We start from the raw sequence: 20,364 nt of genomic DNA, 5'->3' as shown, positions 1-20,364 counted from the left end.
TTGTATGTTGGTTCGAGAGCAGTGAAGCGCCTGGAGAACGTACATGAGTTTTAAAGCCAAAAATATGTTGCATACACTAGCTCTAGCGAAAATTGAAATGTCTCTTCCTTTCCACGTATCAGTTTTTCTTTTTCAGTGTGAGAGAGAACCAGTAAATTACGCTATTACGAAATTGCGAGAGCGGCACTCTGAGATATGTAAGAAGATCCCGATTCCAGGTTATCCCTAAAAAAACGAATGTTTCATGGCCCAGGAACCATAACAGAAGCCGTTGCATTTCGACGGGTTTACTGAGGCTCCGGCGACTGCGCAATATTGTGCTGTGAGATATAGTGCTCTCTCTACACTCCTCTTGTCAGTTCAAAAAAATACAACGTCATCTGCATGTGCAAAAACTTTTACCTCAACGTTAGCCATGGAGTGTCCATGGATACTTTCGCTTCAAAGGATGCTGAGGCGTAAAGGCGAAAAAAAGCGGGGATAGCGTGCAGCCCTGCCTATCGGAATATTTTATTTTAATTTCGTCGTAGAGAATATCATTGATGATAAGTTTTGTTGAACGATTTGACTAGCAAAGTTGGATTCCATGTAAAAATGTTGCCCCTCACGTTGATATGCCCCAGCAGTGCAAGTAAAAATGAGTGTCTTACGTGGTCAAAATCCTTCGTAAGATCTATTTGCACGAAACCTAATTGGTCATTATTAACAGACGCGCACTCCAGCACCGAACGAGCAACATGCTGTTCTGTTCATCATATTAATCACACAACATGTACATTCGTTTGAATAGCTAGTCCATGTATCCCGCAAGTTTGATGCCCACTTACTAACTTTTCATTGAGTACTTGCCTTTGATTGAGCACTTTTGCATATATTTTATAATCAGCGTGACAGAGGGGTATGGGCCTGTAATGCTCCATCATTTTAAGCCTTTAAAATATTTTGTCTTTGGTATTAGTATTGTGTGTCTACGGTAGAAGGAAGGTGCAAGCGTTCTCTGCACACAGGCTTCTTGAAATACAGAGAGCAAAACAAGAAATATGATGTTTTGAAAAGCTGGGGAACGATCGAGGGTTTATACTTAATTATCGCGTTCCGCTCTTAAAGGCGAAACTTAAGCGTCATCCAGGAATTTTTTTTTAAATCTTCCCCTTTGAGATATGAAGCGCACACCTTTTTAATTTTCGGTCTCCCAGATTTCTGATAAAGCCGTTTTTAGGTCCGAGCTTCATAAACTGTTTGCAAAAAAGCGCGATAGAGACTGGGCGGTACTCTAAAAGAGACATCCAGTCACCAGAAAAGCTGATATGCTTTTGTTTTGAAGAAAGAAATCGTTGTGTGCCGCTGAAATAGACACTAAATAAACACTACGGCGCCGAGCCTAACCCCAAGTTAGACAATGACACGTAACGCGAGTGCCAGATCGAGTTAATAATTTAATTCACACAATTATGAAAAAAAAAGAACCGGACGTTAAATGTGTCAATTGGCTAGAGTTGACAGTTTAAAGTTGCGTCTGTCCGTCCGATTATCTTTTTTTTTTTCTGAACGTGCGAAAGGTTTCGACGAACTTCACACCATAAAAACACTTGTATCCGGTTTGTTTTGTAGAGTTGACAACCGGACGTTTGAAATTCGAATATTATTTTTCACAGGTTGTAAGTTCCGTTGATATTTCGAACATTGTCAGTGAACATCTTTAAGTTCGCGAATATTTAATTGAAACTTCTTTTGTACTCAGAATAGCCCGCCGACATACCTGTCAATTTGATTCGCAGTACTTGCAGTGGCAAGACAGTAACAATAAGCGAATAACTGCTCCATCAAGATAAAAACAAGCACTTATTTGTTTAAAAAAAATCTTTTAATTTTTGACGTTTCAAGAAGTACGTTCTATCGAAGTGCCCAATGCTGAGACGGAGCGCGGCAACAAACAAAGCTCTGTTTTGTTTCCATCACAATCCAAAGCTTGCCCGTTTAAACGCGCGAATTGCTAAAGAGCACGACATCTATTCAAATCACGCCTGCATACAGTTGCCGACCCAATAAAAAATCGGCGCACGCACAGAGGCGACTGCGAGCTTACGTGCCCACAAAGGCACTTAGCACTTCTTTCGCTCAAGGATGAATAGGCGAGTAACGTTTCGTCGCGTGGTATGATGAACTCTTTCCGTGGCAAGTCATCACCATAGCGTCCGTCACCCACTCCGAGGGCTTCTCTCCTTTCCCGAGGTTCATGGCCTTCCAGGGGAGCGACGAAACCCTTGGCAGAGTCGTCTTCCGCCCCGTCGTGCGTGGGCGAACGTTTCATCATGTACCTCGAATTCCCCCGGGTTCTTCGCTCGAACACCTTCGCAGTAAACGAGCCTCCTCCACTTGTCACGTCACTGAGAGGCACGCGGCGGATTTACAAATTCTCTTTACCTTGCATATCGTCACTCATGTTTTACACCGACGCAACTAGGCCGCTCACTAAATTCGAATCATGCGTCTTACGGATCAAAAAACCGCATTACCCGCAGAAAAGAGCTTTTAAGATGTCGTTTATGCGAGCAGAAACCGAGGAAGAGGAATAGACGAGAGCGCGCGTGGACCTCAAAACGCTGAGTGTAGGTTGGAATGATCAGTATAGGTAGACGCACAGCTATGTGGAGCGTAAGTTCGTCTGCTACTTTTGCTGGAGTTGTGGTGACGTCAGAACGCCGAGTTCTGATTGGCTCTGAATGACGGATAGTGGGTAGATCTCAAGGCAGCTTGCTTTGAGGTCTACCCACTATTCTTCAATCGGAGCCAATCAAAGCTCGACGTCTTTCTGACGTCACCGCAACTCCAGCAAAAGTAGCAGACGAACTTACGCTCCACATAGCTGTATTTGTCTCCACTGTGCTCGTTGAACGCGTTCGAACGTGAACGCCGAACACCGGACGCTTGCGTTCCGCGTTTTCACGCGTTTGACGAGGGGGGCGGTTAGCTTTGTGTTTATGTGGAGAATAAGTCATCTGCTTCTTGTGCAGAAGTTGCGGTGACGTCAGAACGGCGCCGAGCTCTGATTGACTTTGATTGAAAGGATAGTGAGTAGACCTCAATGCTAGATGCCTTGAGGTCCACCATAGCCTCCTACATACTGATGAGAAACGGCCGCCGAAATGGGAAAGGTGGAGCGGCAGACAACGGATGAGAGGAGAGCCACGTGACTGGCTCCCCGCTGCGGCGAGACGCCGAAACACACGTCTCCCGAGAGAACAAGTGTGTTTCGGGTACTCGCCGCTGCAAAAGCTGTGCGCTGGCGTCCAGGTTCCCCGAGAAATGGCTCCTTGATGCTCTGTGCTATCAGATCGTCGCGCTCGAAATCTGCGACCGGGCACTCCATGGCTCCGTCGTCGAACTGCCCTGACAAGGCGAGAACGGTCGAGAGCGTCTCCTTCGAACGCCCTTCCTCCAGCACGCGCTTGTTGCCTTCCGTCCTGCTTTTGGCTTCGCGTGCGCGCTCGAGGCTCACGAGACGCCGAAGCGTCGTCGAAGGTGCGAAGCTCGCTCTGGAGGCAGACTGAGAACAGCAGACTCTCGTCTGCTGTTTTCATCCTACCAGTGACCACAGAAACTCTTTGTGATGGTGCCCGTGAGCCTTTCCACATGGTTTCTTTGATTCCCTGTGCGAGCTTGTGCTGTGCCATTGCTTGTCAAGATCTTTTCTCACATACAGCCAAGCTTGGTGGGAAAAAAATCAGTAGGGTTTAGGTGGCAATTTAAATCACTTTTTTAAATCGCGATTGAAATCAGAAAAGTTTTATCACAATAATTTAAATAGAACCTTTCCTGCATAACATATCCTAAAAATATACATACATATATATTTTTTTTTAATTTACCGATTGGCCATCCTTTGATGATTTTATGTGCATTTGTTTTGTATTTAAATCAAATAATAACCAAGAAATGAAAATTCTTAAACTTAACACGAGCAAAAAAAGTGCTCTTTTGAGCAAATCGAAGCGTTTAGTTTAATTTCGGCCTTCCACTTCGTTTGCCAGCTGCGTAACCTCCTATTGCAACAAAATCAGAACTCAAAGGAAAGGTAAAAATGTAATATCCTATTGGAATGACAGAACTACGAAAAAAATCAATTAAGATTTTTTAACTAGCTAAAATAATCGAGGTGTTTTGTCTATCATTGTGAAGATTACAGCAATAAAGAGCAGTTCCGAATGAAACTGAACTTTATATTTACAGTAATTCTGTTTTCCGCATTTTTATAAGTGTTCGGAAGAATCGATCAATCAATCGGATTTGTTGAGAAACACATCTAGTGTAAAGAATAACAATTTTATAGCTACAGTGATTCTAATCAAATTAGTTTGATTTCAATTAAATAAGTCTGATTTCAATCAAATAAGTCTGACATAAATAAGATAAGTCTGACTTTTATCAAATAAACTTAATTCGTTTCATTAAAAGTTTTTTCTTTACCCACCATACAGCAGAGTGGTAACAAGTTTAGTCCCTATTATAGTGGTTGACAGAAAGAAAACAGCAGGTATGCCGTTCAGTTGTCATAATTTTTAGTTGCTATTTAAAAATAGTAAATAATGTAAGTAAAAGGTTTGTATTCTCACTTGGTTCCCTCACTTTCTTGGATAGGCAATTTGGCGATGACCAACATAATACAGCACTACTATATTGAATTTTTCTGGTTGTTATGTATCCAACACATCGCACATCTCTCTTATTTTCTAAAACAAAAACGTAATTGTTCCGCGAATCATAATCCAAAGATAATTTAGATAATTTTTCCCAAACTACACGCTGCGCGTAAGTTTAGCAAAAAAAATTTAATCATGATTTGCGAAACACAACGTGTAATGTTATTCTTTTTAGCAAAAGAAGCCAGTGGAATGCGCGTTGTGCTAAATAGGTAATCTTCTTTAGACTTACTATACGGTTTGTAAATCAGCTTCCAATGAAACGCGCGAGCTTTGAATGCAGTCTACTTTCTGCACTTCCTGGTTCCCGTTGTGGCCGCGCACTTCATTTGTTTTATATATATCTCTGTCAAAGAGTCTATTGTCTCGAGAGAGTTAGGTTAAGAGAAAACGTTAGCGTCGGTCGCGAGGGAACTTTCCTCAAACATTTGTCAGCCGAGATAGTTTGCGAGCAAGTCAAGCCACCGCACGTGCCGCAAAGCGTTGATGGCGCTTGAGAAGGCGCTTCAAACAAACCTGTTGTAGTTGTGACGTGACGTCCACAACACAAACCTGTATAAAATATTAAACTATAAAAAAGGGCGGCAGGCAGTTTGTTAACACGTATAAGCGTTTCCGATAAAAAGATTTTTTTATTTGATCCCTTTAAAACAAAAGAAGTTGTAATGGGCTTATTTCCTCTCAAATCGTGCAAGAAAAAATAAAAATCGTCAAAACAATTCGTAAAAAAAAAATGTGGGTGTAAAATGTAATTGGAACAAAACTGCAAATTAGAACTTGGGAGCAATTCGTTTTTGTTCTTGAGTTTTGCAGTTTTTATGATGACACCATTTGGCGTCTCAAAACTTTTAGATTTTTTTTTTCACGACAATTAAAACTTTTTTTACTGCTTGAGGACTTCGCATAGAAAAGTGAAAGTTCTGTATAAGTGTGTTTTTTTAATTTTATTTTATGAAAGAAAAGTTTTGAATGTTGCTCTTTTTACAATAATAGGCAAAGTTTGAATCGAGGTAGCTTTTGATGCACAATCATTTAAGGCATAAAAACCATATCAAATGCAAGCGTGTATCTAAACCAATTTAAAAATATAATAGTGTTAATGAAGTGCAATCTTATAGAAGAAAGAACACTGTAGATTTGAGAACAAAAGTTAAAAATACAAAATTCAACGTCATTAAAAATACGTATTTTTTATTTTTTTTTAATTTTTAGAGGAAAGGCTTTTTATGTTGTCTTATATATCTAACAAAGTTTCTTCGACGTTTCAATAGTTTCCACATTCGACGTTTCAATTGTTCATTTAAAGAAAAGTTGTGAATCTCAAGCTTTCATAAGTGCACTGTACACTCTCCGGCAATATGAAAGACCCACTGGGAGCGCGTGGCAGAGGCGGTGGCTGGCCGGGGCGCTGCGAGCGCTCCGGGCAATTCCATTCTGCTTCGAGGAAAGGACGCTCACTCGGGCTCAGCTAAAGCGAAACGCGCTTATCAGTTTGTGCTGAGCCCCGAGTGAGCGTCCTCCCCTCGAAGCAGAATGGAATTGCCCGGAGCGCTCGCACCGCCCCCGCCAGCCACCTCCTCGGTCACTCGCTCCCAGTGGGTCTTTCATATTGCCGGAGACTGTACATGTTAATGAACTTTTTTATATTATAACATACCAGTCGTGCCTCTGTTTTCTAAATGGTACTTGAGGTTTGACATAAATACTATGGTCACGGCACAAGCATATGTATAATAATTACATAAAAGATTTGGCAACGGCCCATAGCTTTTCATCTTTGAATGGATGTAGGTCTCCTTTTCAAACGCACTGCTTAATATGACGAAACCATATATGTCAAAAAAATTTCACTCCATTTATAAGAGCACATAAAAAGCTTTCATTTAAAAAAACGTATTTTTTTTTAAATGAAGTTTAATATGGTGTGTCTAGATTTACTTCTCATGTTTACTGTGTTGCTTCTTTTTTATAAACTAAACATAGAATAACAATATTATTATATTTAAAATGGCTTAGATACAAGGTTTCATTTGATGTGTTTCTTATGCCTTAAATAATTGTACATCGAAAGCTAACTCGATTAAAACTGTGCCCATTATTGCCAAAGGTTGCCAAATTGAATAATTTTTATTTTATATAAAAAAAACGCTTATAGGGAGCTATAACCTTTCCATATCAAGTATTAAAAGCAGTAAAAAAAGTTATAATTGTTGTGAAAAAAGATAATAAAGACGTTGCGAGACTCCAAAATATCTCACTCGTGAAAACTGTCAAAATCGGAAGACCTACCTTCTGCACTTTCAATGCCCAAAACTCGAAAAAAACAATTCCGTAGTTTTAATTTGCAGTTTTGTTCTAGTCACACATATTCCACCAACATGTTTTTTTTCAAAATCTTTTGAGGACCCATATTTGTTTCTGGCACGATTGGAGATGCAATCACCCAATAATAAATAAGGCGGGTATAAATAAGTTATTGCATGATCTTATATGTTCTCATAACATTATTGGACACATTCGTATAATTTGCTTTCACTGTTACACTTTCAAAAACTGTAATTGACGAAAAAAAAACGTCTTATTGAAAGGGTTAGCCGATCTGGACATTGGAACGTCCTGTTTTTGTTCATATTCTACACATTGAGTTCCACGTGATTCATTTGAAGACCGAGTTTGCATAGACAAATATACCAGACCTAAAATAAACGAAGCTGTCACATTCTCGAAGGCTGAAGTTTGTACATGCATAAGCAGTGCAGCGTGACGCACGAATTAGATTACTACTCGTGTATATGTATATTATGGAAAGCTACCATACTACACAACAAATGTAATGCTAATGATTTTCGTTAAAGCAATTTTATCACGCACTATCAGGAACCTGGATAACAGGCAAATAATCAGCTCGTGTCTGGTAATTCAACGCGTTTTCAGCCGTTGGGTGCACCGACTTTTGTGGCTCCCCTGTATGAGGGGTTTGATTCTAGCTTAGGGTGCGACAGATTTTGGGCTGAAATCCCGGGACAAGCCCGACGTCTTTTTTAGCACTTTTTTTTATTTCGGAGTGTGTTACGATTGTATTGTCGTGGCTAGCTTTTTATCAAAATTGACAACTCGCAATTAAATTTGTATTGATTTCCCGAATAAAGTACGGGCGCGCGGAATCCGTTGGTTTGTTTCTCTTGCTTCCCCTTACTCCAGCTGCTTCTTGGAATCATTTTATTGGCGTGAAGTCACGTGCCATGATCATATGATACGGTCACGTTGTTAATCACACGCTTACCACCCATGGAACAGCAAACATTAAATAAATTAGGCAGTACTGCATCCTATCTGGTAGAAAACGTATAATATAGCATGATGAAAGCAGTGAGGACAGCGACCATTGTCGGGAAAAGCGACAGCTTTTGTATCGGCAACAATCAACGACAGTGGGAAATGGAACATTCGCTATACCTGCGGTTTGCGCTTCCTCTCATGTTAGAAACAAGCCGAAAGAAACTTTTACCTAAAAATAGAAGATTGGACTCGTTTCAAGATAAAACCACCCTGCTAGAGGACGCCCATGGCATATTCCATACTAAGATAGAGACGCAGGTTACGGCCGTGTTTCCACTGTCGTGCGTGGCGTTACTGGTCCAACTGATTCATACGCGTGAACTGCGTAATGTGTCCGTCGAAAGATATAATCTCTTTATAGCTTACAGTTTATCTCGGGGATTATCATCTCAGAGACTCATTGCGTGTTCTTACAATAACTTATTCCTTCGAATTCACTTCACTGACTCCAATTCAATTCCCCCCATCTGCAAAAAATAAAATACAAATATAATTCGATTACGAAATTCACTTTCATATATCGTCGAAATAAACTGCTTGCCTATGTAAGCTGTCTTTTTTATTATTGTACCGGACTATAGGATCGTGCCTTAATCATTAAAACAGTGGTGAGAATTAATCAAGAAGATAATGCTTCCACAGGACAATGGCTAAAGGCTTCCGAAGAGTGCTTGCATAGTAAACATGCACGCTTGGTGGGCAATAGCACAATGCAGTACCAATTCCATTAGGAGTCCCTTGATACCCGAGATCTGCATAAACGCAAGTTGATAAAGTAGCCATTCACGCTTCGGAGGTGCAGAACGTTCGGTTTGAAGGGATGATTAATCTGAGTTTAAGTTCGATGTAACCGTACGCCACGCGTTCGCCAAACGGCAAGAACACTAAATAAATAAATGGGGTTATGTAGTTCAAGACAACCCATTTAAGGTGGGCTGAATACGATGAAAAAATATTCACATATACTAGAAAGACGCTTATAATATTACGCTCTTACTAATCTTCGAAATCAGGATGGGCGGCTTGGTTATCCAATTCACACATTTAGAAATACAACATATAGGTTTTTTCTTAATATTTTCCTAAATAACGTGAATTAATCTCTGTTAAGCCGCAATCTTTTCCATTTGTTTTGCTGAAATTGATCCGTATAAAAATTTCCGGAAACATATTGTCAGTAAATACAGATCCTAATATTAAACGTAAGTCAGCCAATGTGCTTTCTTCTGTAAATGAACCCGGAACATGCTACAACACGCGGCCCTGACGTCGAGTCGCTGGGGCGACGCCGCTCTTGGCAGGGTGCAATGGCAGGCGTTTTCGAGCCAATCTGGTTCCTGCGCAGGCGCAGCGGCAGATGGTGTGGGAACTTCGCAATTGCCAACACCTCGTGTGGGAACTTCACATTCGCCCCACGCCTCGTGTGTGAACTTCGCGTTTGTCCACACATCGTGTGGGAACTTCGGGTTTGCCCACACCACGTGTGGGTACTTTGCGTCTGCCACACCACGCGGGGGAACATCGCGTCTGCCACACCACATGTGGGAACATCGCGTCTGCCCACAACGCGGAACTTCGCGTCTTCCCAGACCTCATGTGGAACTTCGCGTTTGCCCACACCACATGTGGGAACTTCGCGTCTGCCCACGCCACGTGTGGGAACTTCGCGTCTGCCACACCACATGTGGGAACTTCGCGTCTGCCTACGCCACGTGTGGGAACTTCGCGTTTGCCCACACCACATGTGGGAACTTCGCGTCTGCCCACCCCACGTGTGGGAACTTCGCGTCTGCCCACGCCACGTGTGGGCACTTCGCATCTGTCTACAGCCTGTGTGGGAACTTCGCGCTTTCCCACACATTGTGTGGGAACTTAGCATTTGCCTACACCACGTGTGGGTACTTTGCATCTGCCCTCACCACGTGTGGGAACTTCGCGTTTGCCAACACCACGTGTGGGAACTTCGCGTCTGCCACACCACATGTGGGAACATCACGTCTGCCCACAACGCGGAATTTTGCGTCTTCCCAGGCCTCGTGTGGAACTTCGCGTTTGCCCACACCACGTGTGGGAACTTCGCGTCTGCCCACGCCACGTGTGAGAACTTCGCATCTGTCTACACCCTGTGTGGGAACTTCGCATCTGTCTACACGCTGTGTGAGAACTTCGCGCTTGCCCACACATCGTGTGGGAACTTAGCATTTTCCTACACCACGTGTGGAAACTTTACATCTGCCCTCACCACGTGTGGGAACTTCGCGTTTGCCCACACTACGTGTGGGAACTTCGCGTCTGCCACACCGCATGTGGGAACATCGCGTCTGCCCACAACGAGGAACCTTGCGTCTTCCCAGACCTCGCGTGGAACTTCACGTTTGCCCACACCGCGTGTGGGAACTTCGCGTCTGCCCACGCCACGTGCGGAAACTTTCGCTTCTGTCTACACCCTGTGTGGGAACTTCGCGCTTGCCCACACATCGTGTGGGAACTTAGCATTTGCCTACACCACGTGTGGGAACTTTGCATCTGCCCTCATCACGTGTGGGAGCTTCGCGTTTGCCCACACATCGTGTGGGAACTTAGCATTTGCCTACACCACGTGTGGGAACTTTGCATCTGCCCTCACCACGTGTGGGAACTTCGCGTTTGTCCAAACCATCTGTGGGCTTGTTTGTAGACAGCACGTTGTCCTATGAGAAGGACGGTAGAACATAAACCAGCAAGTAATAACCAGAAGCACAGCCGCACGAGGAAAGCTGACACCACCCAGATGCAAGTAGCGAAGTACCATCGTCTGTTTGTAAGCTGTCGCGCATGCGTGCACTGGACGCGTATATGACGCTCCTGGATATTTTTGAAACCGCACAGTCATTGATATATCTTCCGAGCCAAACCGCGTGGTCATCCGCGAACGTGTAATTGTCACTATAGAAATTAATATTTAGCAGCGTCTTAAAAAAAGCATCACCAAGAATGAATTGCCAAGAGGCGAACGGCAACTTCTATACCTTGTGAACTTTGACCCGCGCCGCAAGAAATTTAATAATACTAAAAAAAAAAAAACTTATGTGAACACGGTTGGCTATAACATCGGAAAGCGGTTTGACGACGTCGCGACGTCTGCTTCGCGCATTGCAGGCGATCAAAGGGTGATGCCATCGCAAACTGGTAGAACAAGACCCCCGCCCCGGGCATGCAGGGGCATGTGTGCCACTGGGAATACAGAACGGCCACCGATCGCGCGTTATAGGCAGCTGTACCCAGGTAAGACACCTATCATCCCTTCACGTCAAGCGTGCGCTCCTCCACGTCAGATCGACCTATATTACTTAAATTTTATTTGCTTTCGCCGATCACTCGTGCTTTCCGTCCGTCAGACACAGCGAAGCTAACTATAGCCCGATGATTGAACCAGCCTGCCCATGCCAAGTTAGCTCCAGCCTCTTTTTTTCCTTTTTTTTTTCATTTTAAAGACTTCTCGCTTGACGTCCTCGCTTACGTTTTGAGTTTTCTGAGTTTCCTTTTAACGAGCTGGTTTTATTTTTCTTTCTTTCTTGGTGTCTCCGCATTCTCACGACTGCAGGCGATTTCTCTCAGCGGGGGCACCCGCTCTCTCTCTCTCTATTTCTTTTAGGGGCTCGCATCATTTCGCAGAAACCTCGGGCGGTGTGTTGCTTGATGCATGTGCGGCCCTAACCTCTCCGAACGCGCAATTGCTCGTCGCGGAAGCGCCGGTCCATTCGTTACCCGGCGCCTCCGCGGCAAGAGGCCGACCGTCCTTGGCGCTTGTCTGCCGACGGACCGCCAAGAAGTCGCTCCCTTGACCTCGTCGCCCCGAGCATTGTATGGACGCCAGTATGGATGCCCCGAGACAGAATGACGATGCTATAAAGAAGAACGGGAAACGGCTGACCCCAATACCGCGCTTCGTTATGTACAGCGGGGTATATGCGAGAGCAACCTCCTGCGTCGGTTTGCTCTTGTTTTGTCCGCGGTCGACGGTGAAGAAGCTATATCTGTGGTTACGCGGTTCAGTGAGGTGTGGCAACGCACTGCTGCAGTGCGGGAATGGTGGGTGGAGAAGGCGGCAGCCGGTTTTGCGTTTTGCAGTCGGGTGGGCTTCTGGAAGGGGCCCACCCGGTGGCCCAGTGTATTAGCTCATCGGATCTCGTGGCACATGAAACGAAAGCCCGCGCTGCTGAACGCAGGGATTCTGGGTTTTATACCGGCCTACGCACGTTTTGATCTGGAAGAGCATCGTTCCGCCTTGCGGTCGTGTTTCATTACTGCGTGGTGCACGTTAAAGACCCCAGGCTAGCAGTGCTACTGCACTGGCTTTCACTGCATAGTGGAAGAAAAAGCCCTCGCTCCTGCTTCAATGAATAGACTAATATGAACAACGTTTGCAACCATTAAAGTAGCTCTCACTCCATCAAGATTTTAGTGATCTTCATAACTAAAAAATTAGATAGCAATGCCCGAAAACACGTACAGCAGTACATATTAAAAAAAAAATTAATGAGGGGAAAAACGCGCACTGAATTACACAACCCAAACCTGCATTGAAGAAAAGAAAACTGAACTAAGAATTCCGTGCATTAAATTTTTTTATAATCATATAAATTACGTTTAACAATATAAATGCCAATATGTCTATGTGTACGCAAAAAGTGAGCTCTGGAAGAGTTAGTCTTTTGAGGAGCGTAAACGTCTATGCAGTTCTTATTTATAGTGAATATGCGTTTTAAACATAGAGAACGTGCCGAGCACTATGTGACATCCGCGCAATTTGATGATGTATTGCGCTACACGGAATGTTATGCTTCTCTGCTGCAAAGAAGTGATGCAAAACTGCTGAATTTTGTGCACCATGTTTTTATTATAGTTAAATGCATGATATTAACATATTTAAATATAAAATCGCTTGTGCCGCTGAGGCATCAAGCAATGTCTACTCTCTAGGATTTTTACATCTCATTGATTAAACAGGGCAAAGAGAGGAATAGGGGGCGATTGAGACGCATGAGTAGTGGTTCTTCGGTAGCGGGAGCGATTCTTTATAAATCATCATGCGGAAGTCTAATCGGATTTTTTGTAGGTCTCCAAACTGAAAAACAAAACAAAACAGTATATTGTGAAGGATGAGAGATGTGTCTTGTAGCCAAGAGCAGATAAAAAACAAAACAATTTAACAAAAAAGTGACGGATGCGATGAAGTGAAACGCTGCACTTAATAAAGAGCCGTGTTTTGATCCATTGCAGCTACGTTTTTTTTAATAGATCCTAGAAAAACGAGAAGAGCATAAGGCTCTAGAAGCTGTATTTATGTAATATAATAATGACAAATGACGGAGAAAGTTCGGTCACTTATCTCACTACTGATAGTGCAGAGGCTTGATTTATGTTGTAGATTAAAATATAGAGACGCATTTCCATTCGCCGTGCGTCTTTATCCAATGTGTTTACAATTTTGACAAATGTTCATTGAATATAATGATTCCTTAGTTGCGATATTGACCGAACGAACATATTAGCAGTCTCAATAAAGTTGTGTTTAAAAATAATTCACGAAACTGCGAGGATTAATTGAAGCATAAGAGATACGATAAAACAAAATACATGTTCACACATGTCCTTTTTATACATTTTTGATCATACCTGGTGGTTTCCGTTGTTCCTAAAATGTATAATGTCAGTTCAGTGCTCGTGATACTTCTTTAGTTGAATAATATGCCCATAAGCTAAAATAATATGTGAAATGACGCAGGCAAGCGATCTCGGTCCGGACGAAACCACAAAGAAAACATTTATAGGCATCCTGCGCTGCCCAGGAGGCGCTGCGAAAAATGACTTGTTAGGACTTGTTTTGGGTAGTACAAACTTGAGCGACTTAAACTGCCACACATATAGAAGCGTGCCTTCTCTGGCGCGAAGCACGATAACGAGGAAAATAGAAAAAAAGAAAAACTCAAAAAATGCTAACCAACGCCGTCGAAGCACAGGCCAAAGCTAGGACGATAAGAGCGTGAACTAAGAAACGCCGTATCACGCGTCCCAAAGAAACATAGTGGGGAGGAAAGAAAAACAACGTCGGGACGCCAGATGTTCTAACGTCACCACTTAGAGATACGAGACGCGTACCCTAGCGGCGGTGGCATGAATCCGGAACTTTCGACTGTCTTGAGGCGTTGAATGTAGTCGATTTCGGACGCCCAAAGGCGTTTTTCCGCTCTTCTGCACTACACAAAAGGAAAAAAATCACAGTGAAGGCGCCACAATAGTGCGAGTCCCAGCTAGGTGAGCTTGTACTACCCAAAACGAGGGCGCCACAGCTTGTTCAAAGCTTCAGCGCAGGAGGCCCATTGCCAAGAACCGCTTGTTCTTATATTCCTTCGGGGTGACGTCACACGGGCCGTGTGCAACTTATCGACTAGATAAGAACGCTCGCGCTACGACACTCCTCCGCGCTTACATTTTTGCTATTTCCGAAAGTCCTTGTGTTGAAAGCGGTCCGGGGGACGGCGTTCACGAACACCACGACGCAGCACGATGTGCGACTCGTCCTGAGTCCGGCTGCGGAGTTCACCGTCGTCTGTCGTAGGGGCCGCGTCGGACGTCGGATGGATCGGCGTTGACTGTTCCGATTCGTAGCCTGGGATCGAAGACGCGTCTGAGTTTGTCGAGCCGTGCGCTGGTAGCAATGCACCGTCCGAAGGCTGCGTTGGGGTTACCACCAGTGGCTGTAGCTCGTCGCGACGCACACTTGCCTGGTCGCCACACACACTCACTGGTTCAGTTGTAACAGGTCGTGCGAAGGAATGACGCAGATGGTCTGCGTGCATAAATCGAATTTGACCACCCGCCACGCGCACAAGATACGTCACTGGGCTAACAACCTGAGTCACCGTGCCGTCGTCCCAGGAGATGTTCTCGCCACGCACACACTTAGCATACACTCTCTCCCCAACAGCAAATGCGCGCTCGGTGCCCCGATGTTTATCTTTCTGCTGTTTGCTGTTTAACTGTTTATCACGCATATCCCGAACAAAATTTGGCTTGAGGAAAGACAACTTGATCCTCGGTTGCCGATTTAAAAAAAACTCGGCAGGTGTCTTCCCTGTTATGGAATGCGGCGTGTTTCGATAGCTCATCAAAAAGCTGTCCAACGCTTCCTGGAGCGTTTCTTTTGATCGGGATTGAGCTTGGGATAACAGTTGTTTTAACAAAGCACGCTTTGTGGTCTGCACTAAGCGTTCGGCAGCTCCGTTTGAAATCGGGTGATAGGGCGGTGCCTTTGTGTGCTTGATGTTGTTAGTCGCCAGAAACTGCTCAAATTCCTGGGAAACAAGCTGGGGCCCATTATCACTGACGATTTCCTCAGGAAACCCGTACGCTGCAAACACATTTCGAAGTTTGCTGACTGCCTGTGAAGTGATAGTAGATGTCATAAGCCATACTTCTATCCATTTAGAATATGCATCTACTAGAACCAAAAAATTGTGTGGTCCCTTTGCAGCGAAATCAATGTGTACCCTTTGCCAACATTTAGAAGGGTAAGGCCAGGGGTGCAAGGGAACAGCTTGTGCCGCCGGTTGCACGACTTGGCAAACTCTGCATTGCCTGACGTACTGTTCTACTGCTTTGTCTAGCCCTGGCCGCCAAATGTAGCTTCTTGCTAACATTTTCATTCTGGTGGTGCCAGGATGATCCTCATGCAGCAGTGACAACACGGCTGGTCTCAATGCCTCTGGCACAACAACCCTTCTGCCCCAAGTCAGGCAACCTTGTTCAATAGATAGTTCTAGTCGTCGGACAGAGAACGGTTGCAGATCATCTGCGATGTCTACAGGCCAACCAGATCTAGTATACTCAACTACCCGGCAGAGTGTACCATCTCGTGCTGTGGCTTTGGCTATGTCTGCTGCTGTTAATGGAGTACATTCAAAGACAGAAAGGCATTCAGCTGTATCGGCCTTTGGTCGGGACGGAACAGGGAGCCTTGAAAGCGCGTCAGCCACTTCGGTTTGCGATCCCTTGCGGTATTTAAGGGTATACTGATAAGCTGCCATGATTAAAGACCACCTTTGCAGCCTTGCAGCCGCCTGTGATGGAGTCGCTTTATCCTGGCTCAAAATGCCCAAAAGGGGCTTATGGTCCGTATATAGAACAAATTCACGGCCAAAAAGATACTTGTGGAACTTTTTAAGCCCGAAAATTAGAGCAAGAGCCTCCCTTTCACACTGCGCGTAATTTTTTTCCGCTGTCGTCAGTGTTCGCGACGCAAAGGCTATCGGGCGCTCGTCTCCATTCGGCAAGACATGAAAGAATACCGCCCCGACGCCGTACGCTGACGCGTCACATTGCAAACCCAACGGTTTGCGTGCGTCGTAGAAAATGAGGGCGCGGCTGTTGATAAGCAGCTGCTTTGTCGCGCTGAATGCGTTACTGCACTCTTTCGTCCAAAGCCAGCGTTCTCCTTTTCGAAGCAGCCTGTACATTGGTTCTGCCACCGATCACATATTCTTGAAAAACTTGCCGTAAAAGTTAAGCAGTCCCAAATATGCCTTGAGTTCCGTAGTGTTTGTTGGCTCTGGAGCGTGGGTGATTGCTTTTACTTTTTCATCTGTTGGATAAATGCCATCCGCACTTATTTTATGGCCAAGGCATGCTAATGAGCTCCGAAAAAACTTGCACTTCTCGAATTTAAGCGTAAGGTTGTACTCGCTTAGTTTTTCTAGTACCCGTTTGAGTGTCCTTTGGCAATCATCCACGTCGCGGCCAGCTATAACGTCGTCGAGGTAGCACCCAACGTTTGCGATACCAAGCAAGACCTTGTCCATCAAGGACTGAAATATAGCAGGGGCACTCGCGATCCCATAAGGGAGTCTATTATATTGATAGAGCCCCTTATGAGTGTTTATTGTTACAATCTGTCGGGCTTCCGGGCTCAGTAACACTTGCTGGTAGGCTGATGATAAGTCTAGCGCACAAAACACTTTGCCTTCCGCAAGGGCGGTGAACAACTCCTCTGGTTGCGGTAACGGGTAATGATCCGTCTTTAACACTGGGTTCACTGTGACCTTATAGTCACCGCAGAGCCTCAGCTCATCGCCTTCTTTCTTTGGAACCACCACCAGTGGAGTAGCCCAGTCGCTCCGACTCACTCTCGTGACAATGCCCTGCCCCTCAAGGTCAGACAGCCGCTTTTCAGTCTGTTCGTGCAGCGCGAAAGGTAGCGGTCGTGCCTTGCAAAACACCGGGGAGCTACCTGGTTTCAGGACGATGTTTGCTTCGAAATTTCGTATTGCTCCGAGGGTACGCGAAAACACGCTTGGGAACTTTGCACGCAGGTTAGCTATCCTGTCATCGGTACTCAGAAACAAAATGGATCCCCAGTTGAGCTGCAGTTTCTCGAGCCATGTTCGTCCCAGGAGTACGGGTAGCTTGCGCTCACCTTTTCGCACGACAACAATCGGTAAAACAGCTGTCTGCCCTTCATAGCGCGCGTTCACAGTGCACTCTCCCACGACATGCATTTTCTGGCCCGTGTATGTTTTCAAAACTATAACACTGGGCTCACATTTCACATGCGACAGTTTAGCTTTGTACACACTTTCTGGTACAATAGTCACCGCGGCTCCCGTGTCTACCTGCATTTGTAGATCCTGACCTTCCACATTCATGGTTACTATGTAACCTTTCTTAGCCACTGAGTTCACTGTGCAATTGTACAACGTGTTCTCGTCGTCCTCGGACGACTCAGATACGCGGTGCGCTTTTAATTCCTCTTTGCTGGCTCGGCACATGTTTTGAAGATGACCTACTTTAGAACATTTCTTGCACGCATAGGTCTTATACCAGCAGTTTTCCGCCGCATGCGCCTTGCCGCAACGGAAGCACTTTTGTTTCTTGCCTTCCTGTCTAGTTGAGCTTGTAGTCTTTGTGACGGGCCGTTCGCTTGTTTTCATGGCGTTGATTGACCCGCTCCTGGTTCCCTCTTGTATCGCGGCGGTTTGCCTTGCGGCCAATTCCCTGTCGAGGGCTATTTTCCAGGCGCTGTCAAACGTTAAAGCTTCTTCTACGAACAGCGCTCTTTGCGTATCTTCGCTTCGAATCCCTGCTACCAGCCTGTCACGCAGGGCGTCCCTGAGGAATTCCCCGAAATTGCATTTTCGAGCAAGGTGTTTTAGTTCGACGATAAAGTCTTCCACGGACTCTTGTTCAAGTTGTACTCGCCGATTAAATTTGCACCTTTCCGCAATTACGGACGTTTTCGGACAGTAGTGGTTCTTCAGGAGAACCTTTATTTCCTCGTAAGTTTTTTCCCCTGGCAGCGCGGGGACTACCAAATTCTTCACTACTTCATACGCCTCCGCGCCAATTGCTGTCAAGAAAACTGGCAGCCTCTTTTCTGCAGCAATGTCATTCGCGGTCACGTAGTGTTCGAAACGTTCCACGTACGATTCAAAATTTTGGACCTTCGGGTCGTACTCATCCAGCTTTCCTAGCCGCGACATGTCCTGTCAGGTGAGCCAAGAAGGTACTTATCAAGTTGGCTCCGGAATCCGCCCCTGTAGCTTGCCTCTCCTGGGTCAACGTTGCTGCTCGTCGACGGTGGGTGGGCCAGGGCCGGCGAGTCCCATCTTCGTCGCCAGTTGAAATGACGCAGGCAAGCGATCTCGGTCCGGACGAAACCATAAAGAAAACATTTATTGCCAAGAACCGATTGTTCTTATATTCCTTCGGGGTGACGTCACACGGGCCGTGTGCAACTTATCGACTAGATAAGAACACTCGCGCTATGACAATATGTCTATTTGAAATTGAATAATAGGCACATACGCTAAAATACAATATACCTAATTTACAAAATTTTTTATAAATCTAAACTTTTTGGATTTGAACATATTGTAAATACGAGAAATTGGATCATTGTGTTTTTTTTCTTGTATGGATGCTTATGATTATTAGTTGAATTTACTGTCGTTGTTATTGATATCTGCTTAGCTTGTAATGGTAACTTTTTTATATTGCTTTTAGTATATAGTTTTCCTGCTGCGCGCCTGTCCCTGTACACTGTAGTCGGTCCAGGACACGTCAAGCAGCCTATGCAGCTCTTTTCCTTGATCGCCGCTATCATTTTGTGATGGAAATAAAAGTATATTGTTATTCTTATTGTTATTATTATTTGATTCGGTGCTTTATATGTGCTTGATATAGTTGCGTTTAAAAATGTCCCACCTTGGGCTTCCTTTAAACGAACTCCTTAACTGCAATCGGTTGTAGATAGTGAGAATCTTATGCGTATGTAGGCTGCTCTTCTCAAGTTTTCAAAGTCCGACTAGCTTTTCAAGTAAGCGGTTCTTTCAAGTTTGTGGATAGGCTTCGCTTGTTTGTACTGCACAAAACAATTTAAAAAATGATCCCATTGTATATCTACTATACTACTCTACATATGCAACAATACAAAACAGAAACAACGCAATGGCGAGCACACCCACTTCTTATCGTTCCTATCACTCTATAATGAAGGTAGCAAGCGGGAGATCGAATAAAGCCAACGTATATAAAACAAATTACAGCATCACATCAAGAGAGCTTCGCGGGTTTTTCCAGATTACAGACTACAGTTGTAAAACACCTGAGCTAACACGAGATGTTTTTTTTTTTCTACGTAAGTCCTGGGTTTTTATTATTCCATTAAGGCGTACCTCCCTCTGAGCGATCTAAATAAATTTGTACGAATGTATTTAAGCTATTGGAGCAATATGAGAGCTGTCTTTTTTAAGTGCAGATTTCTTAATCGTAAGAAGTACAATGAAACACCCTGTGCAAATAATTTTGAGTTTATTGAAAACTCGTTCACATTTCCGTCTCCGGAAACGTTGCCTGCATTTACACCCTCGTTTTACATTATATTTAATTTCGTTACTGCTTGCGGTTTTTGACATAGTGTCCAACTGTCGAGGCGAGGCAAGGCACCCGGAAATACCGTCGACACTGATTCTTAACTCATCACGCAGGATCGTGCGTGGAGATGACATTAACATAGGTACGTAGTCAAACCTGACCTTAAGTCGGTCACCGAACAAAAATACAGAAATAAACAATGGCGAAACGCATACTGCTTCATGGGCCCATAACGGGATCAAGCTCGAAGACAGAACAGCAAATAGTCAACTCACGCTGCACTAGCTGTCATCTCAGCGTGTGTTCCCATTAGGAATTGTGCACACATCAAAGTTCCTATTATTGATTTCTTGCTCACATTTGTTTAAACTTCAAAGGTAAAGTTTGTATTATTTTGTACTTTATCGATACGTTT

The 20,364-nt window shown here is 44.5% G+C and overlaps 2 protein-coding genes across 2 annotated transcripts in view; both read right to left on the bottom strand.

The window, feature by feature from the left end:
* Window positions 1–20,364, bottom strand: part of LOC8024820 (prolyl 4-hydroxylase subunit alpha-2) — a 90,493-nt gene that overhangs the window by 61,107 nt on the left and 9,022 nt on the right. The gene's annotated exons all lie outside the window — the stretch shown is intronic.
* Window positions 17,395–18,556, bottom strand: LOC121833609. The gene is made up of 2 exons (XM_042287033.1): window positions 17,494–18,556; window positions 17,395–17,399 (listed from the first exon to the last, which is right to left on the bottom strand). The coding sequence occupies exons 1-2, from the start codon at window positions 18,554–18,556 to the stop codon at window positions 17,395–17,397; spliced, it is 1,068 nt and encodes a 355-aa protein (XP_042142967.1).

The sequence above is a fragment of the Ixodes scapularis genome, unplaced genomic scaffold (assembly GCF_016920785.2).
Source record: "Ixodes scapularis isolate PalLabHiFi unplaced genomic scaffold, ASM1692078v2 PGA_scaffold8__174_contigs__length_109621045, whole genome shotgun sequence".
Lineage (NCBI taxonomy): Eukaryota > Metazoa > Arthropoda > Arachnida > Ixodida > Ixodidae > Ixodes > Ixodes scapularis.
Note: the sequence above shows the minus strand (reverse complement) of the source record. Positions and strands in the feature narration are given on the sequence as shown.

What these genes read in the sequence shown, in the direction of transcription:
- LOC121833609 (XM_042287033.1), bottom strand. Translation starts at nt 18,556, where the DNA reads ATGTCGCGGCTAGGAAAGCTGGATGAGTACGACCCGAAGGTCCAAAAT.